Genomic DNA, 21,029 nt, shown 5'->3' on the forward strand with positions numbered 1-21,029 from the left:
AGTTCTAGACTCTCCCACAAGGGGAATGAACTTTTCTGCATCTACCCTGTCAAGTCCTCTAAGAATCTTGTATGGTTCAGTAAGGTGACCTCAAATTCTTCTACATTCCAATGAATAAGCCCTATCTACTCAACCTCTTCCCATAAGACAGTTCCTCCATTTCTGATATTAGCTTAGTGAAACTTCATTGGACTGCTTTTCATGCCAGAATATCATTCCCTAGAGAAGGGACTCAAAGCTGTCAGTTGTGGTCTGAATAATGCCTTGTATAGTTTTAGCAAAACCTCCCTAATTTTAAAATCTATTCCCTTTGAAATAAAGGCCAACATTCCATTTGCCTTCCCTATTACCTGCTGAACATGGATGCTAGCCTTTTTGTGATTCATGGCAAAGAGTCCTAAATTCTTCTGTTCTGTAGTATTTTGCAGTCTTTCTCCATTTAAATAATATTCAGTTACTCTATTCCTGCCAAAGTGCATAACTTCATATGTTTCCAAATTATTTTCTATCTGCCAAGCTTTTGCCGACTCTCTAACCTGTCTGTGTCTCTCTGCAGACTCTTTCTGCCATTCTTCCCACCTATTTTTGTGTCATCCGTCATCTAGGTTTCTGTGCATTCACCTTCCTCTTCAGAGTCACTAATATATATTGCAAGCAATTGTGGCCCCAGCATGAATCCCTGTGGCACACCACTAGTTACAAGTTAGATGGGTTACACTTAATATAGAGGGGCACCAATGTCCTGGGTAGACGGTTTGCTAAAGCACTTTGGGAGGGTTTAAATTAGTTTGGCAGGGAATGGGAACCAGAGCTACAGATCAGAAGAGAGGGTAGTTATTGATCGGGCAGAAATAGAATGCAGAGAGCCTATCAGGAAGGATACACAGTTGATAGAACAAAAGGATGGGCTAAAGTGTGTCTGCTTCAGTGCAAGGAGTGTCAGGAATAAGAATGAAGAACTTAGAGCAAGGATCAGTATTTGGAACTACAATGTTGTGGCTTTAAGAAAACACGGGTTCTGAAATGTCTGGGTTTATCTACTTGAAGAAGCTTTTAAGTGTTTTTTTTTAAAACATACTTGTACAATGAAAGGGTAGTGACCAGATCTATAAGCTCAGCTTTTCTCTGTTTGTTATGGTTTGGTTTTAGGAAGCAGTCAGTTTTTGAGGCTGCTGGTGAAAGAAACAGCTCCATGCTAGCTCTCCCTCTGTCTAACATCTCTCCTGTAATAACCTGTGTTTGATTTTACCTTTCTTTGCCAACGGGGGCTTTATGAGGCTGTTGCAAGTATTTGCAGCAGCGTCATTAAGGTACAATAGAGTTTTAAATAGTTAACTTATTCTATGTTCTCTTTTGTTTGTGTTTCATTTGGTAATATTGCGAATAAATTCTGTCTTGTTTAAAACTAAGTGGTTGGGCCAGCTGCATCCCTCCTGGAATATCCACTGTACATCTGCTTAAAACATCTCGAAAAGTTAGGGTCTGGCCTACCTTCTTGAAATGTTTTGAAGAGATCTGGCCTAGTCCAGATTCCTTTGGTTGTGTATTGTTTATGGCAATGTGCAGCGTGATCCAGGTATGAGAAAACATTGGCCTACAAATACAAAAATAAATATATTCTTGCTCTACATAAAGATTTTGTTCAAAGATAATGACATGAGACTTCTCCTATCATGTTAGCTGTTCTTAGTCCAAAGGACGTAAAAGTATAGAAATGATTTAAATGAAAGAAAAGCAAGACTGATCATGCACATTCTCATGAAGTATTGGATAAAATGTGCTACTGTCATAGCTTGCTTATTATTTCCCCAATTAATAAATTAGTCAATTTGTGAATTTCTTTTTGAATTAATTAATGATTCCTGAACAATGATCTGGAGAAAGCAATAATCTGCTTGTGCCAATAGCTTTTACTCCTGTTCTTAAAAATCTTCAGTTCTTCCTTTCTGACTCGTATACACAAATTCTTGAGCCCCAAACTCAATTGTCTAACAAATATTTATTCATTTTCACAAATATTTGTGAAAAAGCGTAATTTGTTAGCTCTCAAATTGTAAACCTGACATGGTTGTTTAATAACACAGATTGCCAAATTGGATCTATTGATAAGTAGCGCAGCTTAAATCCCACAGGAAGTGGCTTCAATTCTATTTACCATTTACAGCTTTTAAATCTGTGTAAAATTTCAAGTCTAATCTTGTTTACCTTCAGCTGCCATCTGCAAGGAATAACAAGATAAAGGCTTCTTTTTCCCACGTTTTAGAGATATTTTAATTTTTTGATTCAAAATATACATCTTAAGCACATATCATTATTCTAATGGAGTCATCTGAAGTCACTTACAACATTGTTTCCTTACACACGGTACTGCTTTTAAGATTCTGATCTTTATTTACCCTAGCATCTGCTGATTTCTTTTAAAGTAGCGGGTGGAACATATCAATATCTGAGTCATGAGCTGAAAACTTGACCTCAGTGTGAGAGGACAGCCGTAAATATTTTCAGGACAATACTGATCCAAAATTTTAGCCTAACCCACCCAAAAGGCTTGGATTTGCTGACCATTTTACAGCCCACCAGGTTTGGGTGGTGTGTAAAATAGGTGGCTGTAACAATCCTATTAGCTTAATCTTGGATTAAGTTGAAATTGCTTCCTAAATAGATAGAAATAGTAATGACTTTGTGGCAATTCCTAACCCTATCACTTTAAAGAGAACTTGAGGATTTGTTGAGAAAATATGTGAGCTGAATTGTTTTCTTGATTTATTTTTCTTTGGCACATTAATCAAAATTTGGAGATCGTGAAATTTTAATTGGAACTCACTTTCAATGCAAGTTGAGTTTCTGCAAACTGTTGTACAAATTTTATAAATGTTATGCTAAGAGCTTACCCCACCCAAAAAAGTAGGAGGCACACCCAGAATATCAATGAGCCCCCACTTGCGCTTTCAGACATGAACTAGACATGATGAATGATCTTCTGTGCTGATAGTTCTATTACGCAATGGCTTGTTATAACTGCACCCTAATAGAACTAGAAAATGGTTTTGTATATTTTTTTAAAAGTCGTGTCCTATAATTTAAAACCAGGTTACTCTCCAATTGTGGAGTATTAATATTGCGTATTTTGGGAGATAAACCCATTTTCAATCACTATTTAAGTTGCACCAAGCAAAACAGTTTTGAATATTTTGTAATAGTCACATTCAATCATTTAAAATCAGTGTTGAGAGATGTGTTATTGAGATATGCTGTTGCAGCATTTCAACTTACACTAATCAAGATAGATGCACGTATACAAACTTTTAAAGGGGCAACAATTTATACTGAATGAAAAAAAGGATTTTTCTTGATGGAGGCTTTGCCATAGAGAATGTATCAGGGAATAATTGTTCCCCAACTTGCATTTAAATTTAAAAAGGCAACTTGATTAGTAGATGTATTGCCATGGGTAATGCTCCAGAGAACAGTTGTACCCCAAATTTTTGTTTAATTGAAAGAACACAATATTTGGATACATTATTCTTCTTAACAGTAATGTCATTGCAGGTATGATGCCAGAATATGTCCTCATGACTGTTTGATCATCGCAAGCAGTATGTCACTTTGTCTGTTTGCAACAGGCAGAATACTGATCATTGTCAATCAGCGTGTACTCACAGACTTCAGAACATCTCAAACACTAGACATGATTCTGGGAATTGTAAGCACTTATTGAACACTCCTGAATCGATTCAGAATTGAAAAGAAACAATTCAGCTTATCAGTTGAGCTTGCGCATGGCTGAATTATGCTGAATTCAGCACATTGTTCCTTGCAAATACCACTTTGTAATGTGGAGTTCTAACCATCTGCATATAAAGTGTAAAGGTGAGAATTTGTGTGACAGCATGTCAAATACTATAAGCAGTTTTCGTTTCCTCATTTACAAAATGCTTCCAATTTGTCAGGCTGTTCTGTTGAGATTTACTCGATTGATCACTGAAATTAATGGATTATCTTCTGTGGAAAGATTTGGTAGGCTGGGCTTATTTTTACTTGTGTTGAGAAGAGTGAAGAGTGATTTGTCTGAATCATATCAAACCTTAATGGTCTTGATGATGTTTATTCATGTGGGTGAGTTCAAAACTAAGGGGTACAGTTTTAAAATTAGGGTCATCCTTTCAGGACAAAGATGAGGGATTTTTTTTCTCTCTGAGGTTTGTGCAGTTTTGGAAGTCTGTCTCAAAAGGCAGTGGAGATAAGATCATTGATTGTTTTTGAGGCTCGGGTGGAGAGATTCTGAGTGATTACTCAGGGTAAATGGGAATGTGGAATTCAGAACACAAACAGATTAGCTGTGGTCTTACTGACTGATAGAGCAACTTTGCAAGACTGAATAGCCAACTTCTGCTCCTAATTCATATATCTGTATAAGTGCAGGGCATTAGAGGGCAAAATCGACATCGCAAGACCTGATTACTATGTTAAAATATTTGTGAACATTTTAAGTGTAAAATACATTTTAGATATAGAACCCTTAGTGGGGAAACAGGCCCTTATGATCAACAAGTCCACACCGACCCTCTGAAGAGTACCCCATTCAGACCCATTCTCCTACTGCTCTACATTTACCCCAGACTAATACACTTAATCTACACATCTCTGAACACTATGGGCAATTTAGCATGGCCAATTCACCTGACCTGCGCATCTTTAGATTGTGGGAGGAAACCGGAGCACCTGGAGGAAACCCACATAGACATGGGGAGGATGTGCAAACTCCATCCTGTCACGTGATGCAGGAATTGAACCCAGGTCCCTGGCACTGTGAGGCAACAGTGCTAACCACTGAGCCACTGTGTCACCTAGATTTTTAAAAAAGTTTTCTGGCTTGTTTTAAACATCTCCAAAAATCTGTTCTGCACAAATTGGACACATTTTCCCTGCCTTCACTCACACCCCTCACAAATCCAGCCTGTCAAGGAATGCCTGTTTTGTCTTATAGTCTTACAATAAATTAATAGAAAGGACAGAAGGAAGTCATTTGGTGTTTTGACTGACTTTCTGCCAAAGAAGCTCAGCTAGCCCCATTCAACATGACCTTTTCCTTAGCTGTGCAAACGTCTCCCATCAGGTGCTTATCCAGTTTCTTTTTGGAAGTCATGATTGGACTCCCAATCCTAACCACCCATTTCTGTATACGGATCGACTACAGCCATATACCTTTATGTGGAGGCCCACCTCTTCCGCACTTATAGTCCTTCTTTTCAAACTTGCTGTCTACACCCTGTCAGGAAGACCTCTATTTTGACGTGCTCCAGATCTCGCATTGTTTGAATGATGATCACCTCTCCTATTGGCATCACCAGTTAGCCCTATGACACAGGTATGCCTCCCATTATTCCAGTTTATTAGATGTCAAATGCAGAGGAAGCCTGTTAATCAGTTGCCCTGAAGATGATTGCTTCAGGTGGGCAGACCACAGTCAGGGCCTCTTCAGGATCTGCAAAAAAAGTCCCAATGCCATTAAACTTTAAAATCCAGAAAATTCCTGCCAACACATCAGTTTCAGGTTTTGGTTTTATAAGGGTGCTTATAACTTCCTTGCTTTTGTGCCTCTGTTTATAAAACTTATGATTTTTGATGCCTTTTGAGCCACATTCTGTCACCTTCAATTGTAACGGCTACAATCTTTTCAGCAAGCTTCCTTTCAAATGCCTTTCAAATGTTTTTGTGTGCAACACAAACATTCACGGAACTATTTTTATCACCTTTCTCTGTTTCTCCATCAAAAGAGTTTGAAAAGCTTGTTGAGCGCATACTTTTCCAAATGAAAGTTTCTTTCATTCTTGATAATTAATTTCCAACAACCTCCTCATCACCAACAGTCAGCTGACTCACCTTCACATTAATGTCCCTATTATACTGTACCCAGATATCCAGAACTCTCAGACAACCCGTATTCAGAAAGGTGTCTCCCTGCTTCACGAGGTAGTTCTCCAACATGCCAATAGTCCAAGATTCAAAAATGAAAATAAGAATTGTGTTTTCCTGAAGATATTACAAGCAAAGGAACTAACTTATCATGGGTCGAGGGTGTGGTGCTGGAAAAAGCACAGCAGGTGAGGCAGCATCCAAGGAGCAGGAGGATCGACGTTTTGGGCATAAACCCTTCATCAGGAAGGGCTTTTGCCCAAAACATTGATTCTCCTACTCCTCAGATGCTGCATGACCTGCTGTGCTTTTCCAGTACCACACTTTCGACTCTAATCTCCAGCATCTGCAGTCCTCACTTTCACCTAGCTAACTTATCATGACTGGGTAGATTCCCTCACTCCTGAAACTGTTTATTTGGTTGCCTCTCCCTCTCTCTGTCCTTTTGATCAAAATCTCATTGATGGTAATTATGAGCGGTCCTGGCTGCTTGTTTTTAAAATGCACTTTTATCTTGTGGCAGTGATAAGTTGAGTTTTTTAAGTTGCTGTAACATTTCTCACGTAACGACATCCTCCCATTTCCCATGCATGTTGGACACTGGGAAGATTATTGTAATTTCCTAAGTTGTCTCTTTCTTGGACAGAGGTATGATAACGACCACTGTCCTCCAGTGTCACTGATATACCCAATGATAATTTCTCCTTAGCTTCTTTCAGCAACCTAGAATACAGATCTTGTCCAAGTGACTACTGCTGATCATTTTGGTACACCTTCTTTATTTGTAACAAGTCTGTCCATTTCCTCTTAACACAATCTTCTCTTCATTTGCTTGATAAGTGGTTGAATACACACACTGATCTCTTGGGTTTATAAATAGTGCAGTAACATATGGAAGCAAAGATATCAAGTCAGAATGTTTGAAAACATTGCTTAGGCCTCATGAGTGGTACTGCAGACAGTTTTCGATTCCGCACTTCAAGAATAAATGAAAGACTTCAATTTTGAGGAGAGGTTTGGACATGTTAGAACCATTCATCTCAGGACAGGGCAAGGTTAAGAAGTAATCCAGTAAAGATTTTTAAGGTAATGAGGGAATTTGCAAGCATAAATATTAAAACTAGAACTAAAGGTTACAGTTTCAGACTTACCAGCAGAAGATTTCAGGGCGTAATGAGAAATCTTTTCAAACATCAAGTTGTCAGGATCTGGATAAAATCTTCCTGAAAAGTTTGTGAAAGCTGATCAAGTAATAATTTTAAAAGGGAGTTGGACAAGTCTTTAAAGATAAGGGAATCACAGAGTAAGGGAGAAATCTTAATACAAAATGGGATTAAACACAGCTGCTTTCTCACAAATCAATGGCATTAGTAAAGTTAAATATGTTTTTTATTCTTTCCCGGATTTATTATGTCAGCCAATCCTTAAGGTTCTGTGTTTTAGATATACTGCAACCTAACAGACTGTTAAATTGCAAAAATCTTCACTTAAACTTGATAAGAGCATTTTAACTACTTTATTCTCCAGACTGCACTTGAACACTTGGAAGCATCCAAAATAGGTTCCTTTCAACATTAATAACGATCCCCTCTTTCTTCTCCCTATAAAGTCCAGAATTTATTGTGGCATGCAGGAAGCAGAATCAAGTTGCATAATTCAAATCTCTGCTCACAAGGAGTGCCATCAGTATGGATGATTCCATCTTCTGCAGGGGGCCCTTAGTGGTGTCTAACCATTTCCTGCACTTCCCTTCCCTCAGAGAGGATTCCCCTTGTCCTCAGTAACCACTCCAACAATATTCACACCCAAAGGATCATTCGCTGCTATTTCTGCCAACTCCAGCAGAATGCGATCAGTGGACACATTTTCCCCTCCCCTCGTTTGTCAGCATTTCACAGGGGCCTTCACCTCTAGGACACTCTGGTTCATTCCTTCTTCACTCCCAATACCTCCCCACAGCACCCAAGGCACCTTTCCATGCTATTGCGGAAGGTATGACACCTGCCTGTTTACCTCCTCTCTCCTCACTACCCAAGACACACCTTACAGGTAAAGCTCACAATGTGATCTGCTCTACATTGGGGAGACAAAGTGTAGATTGGACAACTACTTTTAGGAACACCCACATTCTGTCCTTAGAGAGTGACGCTTCACATGCCATCTTGTTCCCTGGCCAACATCTCTGTCTCAGGCTTGCTGCAGTGCTCCAATGAGGCTCAGTGTGAGTTGGAAGAACACCATCTCATTTTCCACTTGAGAGTGCGGCAGCCTTCAGGACTCAGTATCGATTCAATATTTTTAGGACCTGAACACCTCCTCCCATGTCCTTCCTTCACCTGCACCTACCAGGCCTTATTATCACATGGGCTGCTCTCATCACATCCAACCCATTTTCACTCACTAATGGTCACTATTAGTAACTTCTCATTCTTCTTGGCTCACCATTACTCATCGCTTTGTCTGCCCAGTTGCTGTTCTCTCTGGGGTCCATCTCCATCTATTGTTTACCGACAATGAAGAAGGTTACCCCACAATACAATGGAATGTTGATCAGATGGGCCAATGGGCCGAGGAATGGCGATGGAGTTTAATTTAGATGAATGTGAGGTGCTACATTTTTGAAAGGTAAATCAGAGCAGGAATTACACACAAAGTGGTAAGGTCCTAGGGAGTGTTGCTGAACAAAGGGACCTTGTAGGGCAGGTTAATAATTCCTTGAAAGTGGAGTCACAAGTAGGTAGGATAGTGAAGAAGGCATTTGGTATGGTTGTATTTATTGGTCAGAGTATTGAGTATAGGAGTTGGGAGGCCATGGTGCAACTGTACAGGATTGGTGAGACTACTATCGGAATACTGCATGCAATAGGGAAAAGCTGAAAAGGCTGGGGCTATTTACCTTGGAGCTTCAGAGGTTGAGGGGCAACCTAATAGAGGTTTATAAAATCATGACAGGCATGGGTAAATAGCCAAAGTCTTTTCCTTGGGATGGGGGGATCCAAAACTAGACAGCATAGGTTTGATGTGAGAGGGAAAAGATTTAAAAGGTACCTAAGGGCAACCCAGAGGGTGGTGCAAGTACGGAATAAGCTGCCAGAGGAAGTGATGGAGACCGAAAGAATTACAACATTTAAAAGGTATCTGGATAGGTATATGAATAGGAAGGGTTCAGAGGGATATGGGTCAAATGCTGGCCAAAGCAACTCGATATATTTAGGCTATCTGCTCGGCATGAGATGAGTTGGACCAAAGAGTCTGTTTCTGCGCTGTATATTTCTATGTCTCTACTCCTCCATCCCCTGTCTTCAGCACCTTTTCCTAGCTACAATCAGTTCCAAAGAAGGGTCACTGACTCAAAATGAAAGTGGAGTCGCAGATGGATCAGATAATGAAGAGAGTGTTTGCTATGCATTCCTTTATTGGTCAGAGTACAGGAGTTGGGAGGTCATGTTGCGGCTGTATAGGACATTGGTTAGGCCACTTTTAGAATATTGCGTGCAATTGTGGTCTCCTTTCTGTTGGAAGGATGTTGTATATTCAGATGCTACCTGAACTGCTGAGTTTTGGCAATTTCTGACTTTTTTTTTCTGTGCTCACAAACTTAATTCTTCATTTATTATCATAAGCATATCATGAAATGTAAAATAAAAATAGAAAATGTTGGAAATGTAATTGGTGTCAACAACTATAAAGACAAATTAAAGACCTACTAATACTTCAAGCTTTTCTTAAAACAGTTGCATTCATCAAAACTTGAGTCCTTCTATAAAATAAAGATGGGACAAAAAAAATCAGGTAATGATGCAGTGTCATAGGAGTCAGGTTTCCTATCACAATGTAGCAAACAATTTTACAATTTATGGAATGTCCTTTTCCCTCACCAAGGTTTGCTGTTTCCTGTGGTCAGCTTTCCTTGATTGTATCTGTCCTGTGTAAGCACACCTCCACTCTCCTGCTTTACAGTGACAGAGTGTCTCTTATTGTCATTTTCCAAGCACATCTCCCATTTCTATTATTTACAATGTAATTCCATTATTAAGTACACTTCTTTCCTCCATTCCCTTCTGTGATTCTGCAGGAAACGTTCCAGTAACATTAGACCTCCTGATTTTCCGGTTTCTCTTATACATCTTCAGTTCTGCTGGTTTCATTTAAATTTTGTTTTTCCTAATATGTTTTTGATGTTTTATCAGATTATCCTTTCTTATCCCTTTTGCATCTCTATAACTTGATTCTGAAAGCCTTTTAGGAGCTATTCATAGGGGCCCTCTTGTGGTGCAGTGGTAGTGCCCCTACCCCTGAACCAGGAAGTTTGCGTTCAAGTCTCACCTACCCCGAGATGTATGCAATAGCATCTCTGAATAGGTTGATTAGAAAAGTAATAGTTAAACTCTTTTAAATAACTATTGGTGATGAGTAAACAGACTTTAAAATGGGCTTTTACCCATTTGTCTTCCCTTTTTCATTGTTTAAAAGCCAGATGTTTGAAACATGTAGAATTTACATGTGGTCTTTTTCTCCAGGTGTTGATTGATTTTAGTGTATTCCTAACAATTTTTTTGCTTTATTTAGTTTTTTTTAATCTATTTAATATTGTATGCAAGCTTAGATGTCTTTTTCAATGTTCATTTATCTATATATGCATATGTGGAATGTAATCTTACTCTGAAGCAGCTCAATCAGGACTTATGTATGAAGACCCAGTGATCAGGTGAAAGTTTTAATTAATACCATATATGCTCTTTCATATTACAGGTAGATGAGCTAATGAGACAGGAACTGAAGAATTTAAAACTAGCAGTGGACAGGGATAAAGGTTCGAAGAAGAAAGGTGGGAAGAAGGTAAGGGAGTGTTGCTGAACAAAGAGACTTTGGAGTGCAGGTTCAGAGCTCCTTGAAAGTGGAGTCGCAGATGGATCAGATAGTGAAGAGAGTGTTTGCTATGCATTCCTTTATTGGTCAGAGTACAGGAGTTGGGAGGTCATGTTGCGGCTGTACAGGACATTAGTTAGGCCACTTTTAGAATATTGCGTGCAATTGTGGTCTCCTTTCTGTTGGAAGGATGTTGTGGAAATTGAAAGGGTTCAGAAAAGATTTACAAGGATGTTTCCCGGGTTGGAGGATTTGAGCTATAGGGAGATGTTAAATAGGCTGGGGCTGTTTTCCCTGGAGTGTCAGAGGCTGAGGGGTGACCTTACAGGGGCATGGAAAGGGTAAATTGACAAGGTCTTTTCCCTGGGGTGGGGGAGTCCAGAACTAGATGGCATAGGTTTAGGGTGAGAGGGGAAAGATATAAAAGAGATCTAAGGCGTAACCTTTTCACGCAAAGGGTGGTGAATGAGCTGCCAGAGGAAGTGGTGGAGGCTAGTACATTTATATCATTTCAAAGGCATCTGCATGGGTATATTAATAGGAAGGGTTTGGAGGGATATGGGCTGGGTACTGGCAGGTGGGACTAGAGTGGGTTGGGACATCTGGGCGGCATGCGCAAGTTGGACCGAAGGGTCTATTTCCATGTTGTATATCTCTATGACTCTATGACTGTAAGTGTCCCAGTACCTACATGCATGAGATACCAAAATTAAGCTGCAATAAAGTTTCTATGAAGAACTATAAGCCCAAGTATAAACTGTCTTATAAACCAAGAGAACTGAGCAACATTATACATTGTAAACAGTTTGTGACTGAAGCAGGGCAGTCTCCAGAAGCAATGGGGGAAAAAATGAACAAAAAGCAGTGGAATTTCCAAGACGTGAGCTCTTTTTCAGTTGGCCATTTTGCAATCTTGATCGCTTTTTCATTTGGCTTTAATTGACTGCTAATCACGGGCCTTCTATACCTCTAAATTGACTGAATTTGGCTGATTTAAACTGAATTTCATAGTTTGCAACAGCATCTGGAGGGAAATCACTCTCTATTGAATGCTGGCCAATAGCAATTTGTTAGCAGTGGATTCATGTAGTTATGGATATCTGTCTGCAATGAAATAGTCACCATCCCTGCTACACCCATACATACTTAACAGTCATATACTTCTGGGTGAGTTACTATTTTCGGAGGGTTGGTGTGGACTTGTTGGGCCGAAGGGCCTGTTTCCACACTGTAGGGAATCTAACCTAATATGCTCATCTGTCTGACCTAGAGGTGTTACCGGTTTTGTGGGCAAGGATTGTTCCACATGACTGGATGTTTGCAAAAGCATGAAAAGTTATGTGTGCTCCAAAGAGGTTGTGGGTTATGTTTGTGTTTAAAATTCTTTGAACATTTGCATTTTTCCATTTGAATATGCTCAGATCATGCTGATATTTGGTATATAAGATCTTGGACCTGAAAGGATTAATGTGTAAACTGCATGAAAATCTATTCAATCAAATGGCGAAATATAGGCTTGATTGGGGATGAGATAGAACAAGTCAGGGGTTTGAAGGCAACAGATTCATCATTTAAATCTCCCAATAATCTTATTGGCTATTATAAATCAACCTGTTCAGCGATGTTATTACACCTCTGGAGCATGTGGGCTATGAACCTAGGGTTGTAATTCATCAGGTAAGGAAGAGTATACATCACTTTGTTGACAGTCACTTCAGATTAACTAGTTCACAATTTGGTAAATTCAGTTACTCATACTAACATGCAGTTAATCCAGCTGGCATTTATTTCCTTTCTAGCCTTTTTACCTGTACTTTGTCCCTGATGGGTTCAATCCCAACCCCTACAATGTTTGCTATGTAAATGCTAATAGAATATTTTGGTTCATTTTTATGTTAGCTGTCATTCTATTCTCATTGGGCTGGACTTTATGCTCCCCTTCTTGCATCCTTGATGATGAAGGGGCTTATAAAATTCAGAGAGTGGCTTGCCCACTGTCTGCATGCCTGCCTGCCCTGGAACTGACTCTCAATTTTATGGGGAGTGGTGGAACCTTCAAGTTGGCCCACCAGCTTTGGGAATATTGAGCCCTTTAGTAATTTGTTAATCATCACTAAAGGAAGGCCTAAACCATGTGGGAAGCCTGATAATGTTAGCTATGTAGGCTGGCATCTGACAAGGGGGGAGGTGACAACCTGCCCTGATCCCTTGTACCTTTGGAAGTTCACCTCCCAATATCAATTGTCTCCATTCACCTGCTCCATCAGTCTCTTCAACCTGAACTCCAGCCATCCTCAACCAGACCTCATCAGGAACCGCCAGTGCTCCTCCTTGCCAGAACTGCCTAGAGTCCCAGCATTGGCTGTCATTGCCAACCAGTGCTGCTGGGTGAATGGAATTGCCAGGTAATTTATTGGCCAACAATTCTCCATGGCAGGAGTCTTACTCCACTGCCTCCCCTCCCAGAATGGGGCAGAAATCTCCCTTAAAGCCATTATGGTTGCTCTGAGCAGCAGCCATCACTGTGGGGGTGGATGGTGCAGGCTCACCACAGACCTTTGTGCCAGGTGGTTTGGAGCCACATTTACACATACAGTCTGTAGTCACTCTTTGCCCGTCTTATTTTACCCTTGACACTCCCTCTCAACTTCCCTCAGAGGGTGGAGGGAATCTGGAATTCACTGTCTGTAAGGCTGTTAAAAGCAAGAACCTTCAGAACATTTCAGAAGTATTTAAATTTGCACTTATAATGTCAATGCAAACAAGGCTATTGATTAATTGCTAGAGAATGGTATTAGGATAGTAGGGTAATTGTTTTTGAGGGGCCAAAGGGCCATTTTTTGTGCTTACTGTATTTGGTCTGGTTCTTGCTTGAATAATTTACATGATATTTGTCATGTTTTTTTTCTTGTCTCATTGTATTCTCTTTCTCCCTGACCATGCAAGAATACTGGCTTTGGGGTTTAAATCTTGAATCCTTCTTGAACTGTGTGTGGCTTGTATTTAAAAGATATCCTTTTAAGGATCACCCATTGTTACCATTTTTCTGGTCAGTTTTTGGTTCCATTTTACCCTGGCTATTAGCCCTCTCAGAATTGAAGCACAGACACTTTGTGCACTTGGCTTACTTTATCCCCCAGAAACAGATCTCGCAATTTTCCCTTCCTTGTTGGACTTAGAAAATACTGGTGAAAGACGTTCTCATAAACATTTTTCAGAAACTCCTCCCCTTCTCTAACTTTATTCCAATTGATTTTTATGCAATTAAAGTGCTTCAATTTAGCCGCACTTCTGTGGCTGCAGTCTGCTTTAAAAAAAACCACACCCTCTTCCCAGAAAAATACCTCTCTCGATCATCTGCTTTCTTTCCTGGTCATGTTTCCAGCCACAGTTGGGTCAGGTCCACTCTGTCAACACAAACTACCAAAAAAAAAGCAGCACAATATTTTCACAAGCTCTGTCTGTGTGGGATTATGTGTCAAACATTAACCTACTGAATTGTATTGAGGGATCTTTTAAATAGCACTGATGCAGGGACAATCTCACAGCTGAAAACCTGAACTTTGAAAGGCATGCAAATTTATTTAACGAACCATTATGGTCCACGTTTGAAATGGGGAAGCAAAGCTTTTACAGCATAGAGGGAAACAATGTAGTTTTGGGCATTTGGTAGGCATCATCTCAATAAGTTAGACCTTGTGACATTGTGACAGTGCCCCTGTTGCAAAGTAATGCACCATACAGCCCATGCTGGATGCTGCTGGTAGCACAGCACACACAAGTTCAACTTCCATGGCATTTTTTGCAACAGCTCTACAAACAGAAAATCCACACCCATGACATTTACCTTTACTTATTTGCTCACGCAAGCATTTATAGCCCATCTTTAATTTTCCTGGAGAATGTGGTGGTGAACTGTCTTGAACTGTTGTAGTCCATGGAGTTTAGATACACCCACAGTGCTGTTCGGATGAGAGTCCAAGAATTTTGATGCCGTAACCTTGAAAGAACATTAATACAGTTATTATGTGGCTGGAGTGATTGAGTTTTTAAACCTCTGCTGTGCCTGACCTCCCAGGTAATAAAGATCAAAGCTTAGGAAAGTGTTGTTGAACGATTCTGAGTGAATTGCCACCCTGCATCAGTAGCAAAAGGAATGAATGTTGAAGGTGACTTACATGGTGTCACCAAGGAGGCTGCTTTGGCTTAGATGGTTTTGAAAATCTTGAGCATTGCTGGAATTGCAATCAGGAGGGAGTGAGGACTGCAGATGCTGGAGATCAGAGCTTAAAAATGTGTTGCTGGAAAAGCACAGCAGGTCAGGCAGCGTCAAAGGAACAGGAGAATCGACGTTTCGGGCATAAACCCTTCTTCAGGAATTGCAATCATTCAGGTAGGTGGGGAATATTACATCACACTTGAGCCTTGAGACAGTGGGAGTCAGGAAATGAGTTACTGTTGTGGTTCTGTTCGCCGAGCTGGGAAACCATTCTAAAATAATCACTTTGTATATCACGCAAACCGATTTAAAAGAAAGTGATTCTGCTTCTTTTGCCTATTGCTGCTCTGGAATAAACCTCCCCATGTTACCGGGCAGATTTCTGAACAGCAGCAACAAAAGCTGGCTAACTGCACAATAGTGGGGTTGATTCAGCCAAGTCAATGGCTTTCCTGATGTAAGTCTTATGATTTGTGAGGTGTTAGCTGATAGAGCTCTATCATTAGCTTTGGTACAGTTGAGCTAATTATGCCCAGAAAATTATCTAGTATTTCCATTCCCAGTTGATTTTGAGAAATGTTTGGCTGGGTGATGACTCCGAACAGGATTAAATTGTACTGAAACATTTTCTGCAATTTAATGATCTGCTGATAACTTATGTAAGCTTTTATAATGGGAAAACCCCAGGAATAAATCAACAGGATATTTTATTTGTTTTGGTTCTTGGGTGATGGTGCAAAGCAGAGTTTGGCTTATGTGTAGTTTCCTTTGGGGCATTAATAGTCATTCATGTAGAGTGGTCTGAACTACAGTTCTAATTGGCACATTATTTTTCATTAAGGACATGTAATAAATAATTTGAGTTCTTTTTATGACCATTTGGCAACTTTCAAGGTGAATATTTATAACATTTGGATAGAATCTGGACTCATTGCTCCCTGGTGTCATAAACTTGCACAATTGTACCCCAGATATTGATGGCTTTGTAAATAAATTCTACAGATTTAACCTTTATTTCGGTAGTTAATAAGACATATTTTTTTAAAACAGATGTTTGCACATTGAATTATTTGCATAGAAATAATGTTAGTATTTTGAATTCTATTAATGCATTGTGTTTCTGGGTTCAACACAGAAAAAAGCCAAGAAAGGAAAAAAGAAGAAAAAAGAAAAAGATTTGACATTGCACAGGTAGCAATCAAACTTGGAAAGAGCCATATTGTGATTCAATATTTTGCAAATTAATTAGACTTTCATCTCGACAAAATTGTAAGTAATTGACTGGATATTACATTCAGCACCCAGTGTGTTTTGTTTAGTGGGGATCATATAGAATAGGGTGAGTGCACGGTCCACCATCTTTCTACGCATTCCTATGTTCAACCCACAGTATAGTGGGTAGGTAGATATAAGTGGACTAGAAAGCAAGGGGACAAACCAGTCCTAGTCTCTGCAATTACAGGACCCAACTGATGGGAGCATTATACACTCTGTGTTACAGAGAGTCAAGAGGGAGGCAGTGACGTAATGGTAATGTCACCGGAGTAAATTGGACTGATAATCCAGAACCCCAGATTCATGTTCCTCATCGAGTCTACACTGACCATCTGAAGGGCACCCCATCCAACCTGACCAATCCCCAAAACCCCACACTTATCATGGGCAATCCACCTAACCTGCACAGCTTTGGACTGTGGGAAGAAACCAGAGCACCCGGCAGAAACACATGCAGATAAGGGGAGAATGTGCAAACTCCACCCAGAAGTCACCCAAGGGTGGAATTGCCCTGAGTCACTGCCAGTGTGAGGCAACAGTGCTAACTGTTGAGCCACCATGCTGCGTGTTCTGAGGATAGGAGTTCAAATCTCATCATGGCAAATTATAATGTTTGAATTCCATAAAAATCTAAAATCAATGATCAATGGTGACTGCACAATCACTGTCATAAAATGGCGATATGATTTTAGACCCACAGCAATGTGGTCGACTCGTAACTGCTCTCTGAGCAATGAGGGGTGAATACGAAAGCCTTGGTGCGGCTATCCCGTGAATGAATGAAAGAAAAGGGAGTGCAGAAGAGAGACCATTTCAGGCCTGGATCAATAGCTGAAAACAGACCACGACAGACTGTAAGGACAGAATGTTATGGAGCTCTGAGTCAGTCTTTTAGACAAGTTAAGGGAGATTGGCTGTACTTGGGATCTTGGCACACAGCCTCCAGCACCTATCCAGGAGTTGGACACAGGCAGTCAGAGTTAGGGTCCCCTCTTCATAAGAGTGAGATGTGGATTGTTGGGCAGCACACCACCCTGCCCTGACTCTTTCTGCCTTATTGTGGACTCCCTCCTGGAATGAGAGTAAGACAGAAATTAAAGACATAGAAAGAATTTAGAAAATCTGTCCCTGTTGTTGTAGGTGAAAATGTGTCCTGAGTGGGTGGATAGACAGCAGATATGGCATGCAGTGATGGAAATATGAGGGATTGGGGTGGGTGACAGTAAAGGAGTGAAGAAGTTGCAGGCAGTAATGAGAGTAGTGGAGCATGAGCATTGTTGGGAGGTGAATACAGAAGCAGGGAGTGAATGCCTGAGTATGTGAAGGGATGATGGTGGCATTTACATCGGCAGAGTAGAGAGGAGCATTGATGTTCTGTCCACATGACTGGTCATCCCTAAGTTAGCTGACACTGCACTGACCTGTCAACCTCGTATCAGGCTGGTATGATCTGACGTTGTAGCCACTAGTGCTGGCCTTGGAGGAATTGGTCTGGGTGGGTTGCTCTTCGGAGGGTCGGTGTGGACTTGTTGGGCCAAAGGGCCTGTTTCCACACTGTAAGTAATCTAATCTAATCAAAAGAAAAGAGGACATCCTGCATCTGCACCAGCCTGCCCAGCAAGTCCTCCACGTTGATGGAGAATGCACTTCTAAGATGTCATGGTGTTTGGTTAGAGCTTGGCTCTGGTCGTATATAGCATAGTAATAGTGATAGATCTGCATCATGTTGATATCAACACCTGGGGAGACACGAGAAGATCAAACGAACTAACATAGGAAAGGTTGATGTCTCTACAGCTGAGCACATTCCCTTCCTATGTTTAGGAACATCATGCATCCTTAGGTGCAGCAGTTGGTGTGTCTGGAGAGCAATAAGTACACAGAGACCTGTCCTAAGGTTACTGTGTGACACTTACCTTAACGGAGCTAATAAGGCCATTGAACCTTTTCCTGCATTGGATGACGTTCCCCTGGGTGACACCCTGTCTGCTCATTGTGGCTCTGACCTCTGCCTAAACCTGTTTGGTTTGGAACGATGGCTTTCTCCCTCCCTCACTGTGTCCAGAACCTCTGGTTTGGCATCGGCAAAATGAGAACCTGTCCTGCCCCAGGTTCTGAGCCACTGCCAGTTTGGTTCCGTCTCATGCCAGGAATGAATGCAGTGAAATGGCAGCCTTGGTGGATTGAAATCAAGCCTGCTCTCTTCCTTTCCACCATTCCTACCTCCACGCCTTCTCAGTGTCCACCCACCCATCCCATCTCGTCAATCAATAATCCATCGCATGAAAATCGACGTTATGACTTTCTTTCTGGGACTGGGATTAAAACTCAGAACCAATCCCAGTGTCCAATACCTGGAAATCCCACCTGCTAATTGGTTACTAATAAAGTGAAGTGTATCTTTGCATGATTAAGTGTGTGAATTATGCATGCTAGTATGGTGTAAATGATCTGTGGCTCAAAGACTTACTTTCTGCCCTTTAATATTTGGAGTTCACTTTTAACTAAGCTAATCATACAACTGAAAGGACATGGATGTTACCTCTCACTTCATTCAAAGAAACATAATCTGGAGAGAGCATTTTTATATTAAACCTTTTGATTTGCCCAGAGTTATTATACACCATAGGTTTAAAACAGTCAACCCATAGTTTCTAACATCAGGCTCAATCAAAACAACAGCAGTAAACATTGAACAGGCTGTATATCACACTGACTTGTATGGACATTTACAAAGTGCTGCTTTCTCAGGGTCAAACGTCACACTAAATACTAAACATCCAATGGAGTGAGTATCAGACATCGAATAAACAGAGAGCAGCTGGAAGTTTCTGCCTTGAAAACAAGGCTATGTATTTAAAAGGCATGGGGGAAACCAGATAAATGAGATTCTCACAATCCTCTTGCAAACAGCACACTTACAATGGGTTGAAATCATTGCAAAATGTCTCAAGATAATATTATTAATTTATTGGAATGAGTTTTTTTTCGGTTGAGATGTTTCTGGAGTGCTCTGGATAACTCTGTTCACCCTAAATCAATTAAATTAAAAATTGCTACGCAACTGAAATATCATAAAAATCAAAGATCCATCCCAGGCAGTTAAAAAGAGAAAAGGAAAAAAAAAACAGGATTCATATCCATGTAAGTTTGTTAAAGCATCCTGAGTGAGAGTTTCTGTCACATTTGCACTGGCTAGTTGGGTTCATTTATTCAACTTTTCAGCTTATATTGATTCTGGCTGACTTGTGCAAGGTCAGTGAATTCTCAGACCTCTGCCAATGGCTTTGCATTTCTTGTCCAGGAGACATACGTAAACAAAAAGGGTGAAAAAATACCGGGCAAGCCAAGTGGCTGGATGCAGCCAAACTGCTATAAACACAGCTTTATCCTAACCTGAAAGGACCTGTGCATGAGGTCATTTCTTGGCAAGATGAGTCTGCAATATATAAAAAGAAGTTCATGATGACCCTGTTTGTTATGATTATTTTATGATCTTTGATTTTATGTTATGAATGTATGTACATAGCCAGTATGGGAAAAGAGCTGTAACCGCATTAAAGAATGGCAGTGTACAGAACGAAACCATTCAGCACATCATATCAACATGTATACCCTGTAAATTGGTCAAGTTGCACTTTCCTGAGTACATAAAACATCAGGGGAGCAATGGCCAATATGTGATCAATGAACACAGAGACCTGAATCATAGTAGAAACAGAGACTGTATATACTAAAAGTTAATCTTGAATTTACATAGGACAATTAATTCCCTCTATGAAGAATTAATACGTGAAGGTCTACTGATACGACCAAGAAATGTGCGACTCTCTGATTTTATAGGTATGGAGAAAATCTTTCTACTTTTGCAATTGATATATATAAACTGAATACGTTGATCTGTTCAAGCAGATTCAGGGCAGCCTATGGATAGCTCAGGAATCTTTTTTAATATATATTTATTGCATCTTTCATAGGTTGTAACCAATTTTTAAACATATTTTAATGTATTAATCAGTACCTTGAAGGAAGAGGAAGCCTTATGAAGCTACATTCCAAACATTCTCAAGGGCTGGAATCTAGTAAAGTTCCTGGGAGCAGAAAGTTCGGCAAATGGGGCATTTAACCCTGTGAGAAGCGAAAGATCAACTTCCCACCAGTTAGATAAAACTTGGGAAATATTTTGGTGGCAGATTGTGATTTTCCAAAATATTAAAATGTCATACACGCCAGATTAAATTGTACCTTTGCAATTAATTTGCCAGAAAATATGCAACATAGACTTTCAGATTGATGGCTGGTTAAAAATGATATGCAGCAAGCAAGGTAGTCTTCCTGGTGAATTTGGAGTGAGTAGGGACTGTTTTTCTTCCATGGAAATCCTTGTTGGGCCCAGGAAAAATAGGCTGAGATGTTGCAGGGAGCTTAGGTGGTTTCTGTCCGTTAGCTGGGGAATGGTTGTCCAAGGGACTGAAAGCAGGTCATGTGTGACAGTGAAAGGAGTTAGATTGTAGAGAGAGTCAGTCTTTACTGAAGGCAGAATAAACTTGAGAAGGATTGATCAAGGATAATTGGGAGTATTTCAATAGTGATTCTGGAAGAACTGAGGGAACCAAAGTTGAATCAAGGCTGCTGAAGGGTGAGTCAAAGATAATTGATGGAAGGTTGGGTATGACTGAAAGAGGATGTGGGATGATGCTTGCAGCTCCAGAGGCCAGGACTGTCTGTAGTCCTAATGCCTCACAATCAC

At 40.3% G+C, this 21,029-nt stretch overlaps 1 protein-coding gene across 4 annotated transcripts in view; it reads left to right on the forward strand.

The window, feature by feature from the left end:
- iqca1 (IQ motif containing with AAA domain 1) overlaps positions 1-21,029 on the forward strand; it is a 193,671-nt gene that overhangs the window by 125,086 nt on the left and 47,556 nt on the right. For all 4 annotated transcript variants that reach the window (XM_060827500.1, XM_060827499.1, XM_060827502.1 and 1 more), the window contains 3 exons: positions 10,669-10,755; positions 16,140-16,195; positions 20,040-20,122. In XM_060827500.1, coding sequence (XP_060683483.1) covers positions 10,669-10,755; positions 16,140-16,195; positions 20,040-20,122 — 226 coding nt within the window. The remainder of the gene's footprint in view (positions 1-10,668; positions 10,756-16,139; positions 16,196-20,039; positions 20,123-21,029) is intronic.

This window comes from Hemiscyllium ocellatum, chromosome 7 (genome assembly GCF_020745735.1).
Source record: "Hemiscyllium ocellatum isolate sHemOce1 chromosome 7, sHemOce1.pat.X.cur, whole genome shotgun sequence".
Lineage (NCBI taxonomy): Eukaryota > Metazoa > Chordata > Chondrichthyes > Orectolobiformes > Hemiscylliidae > Hemiscyllium > Hemiscyllium ocellatum.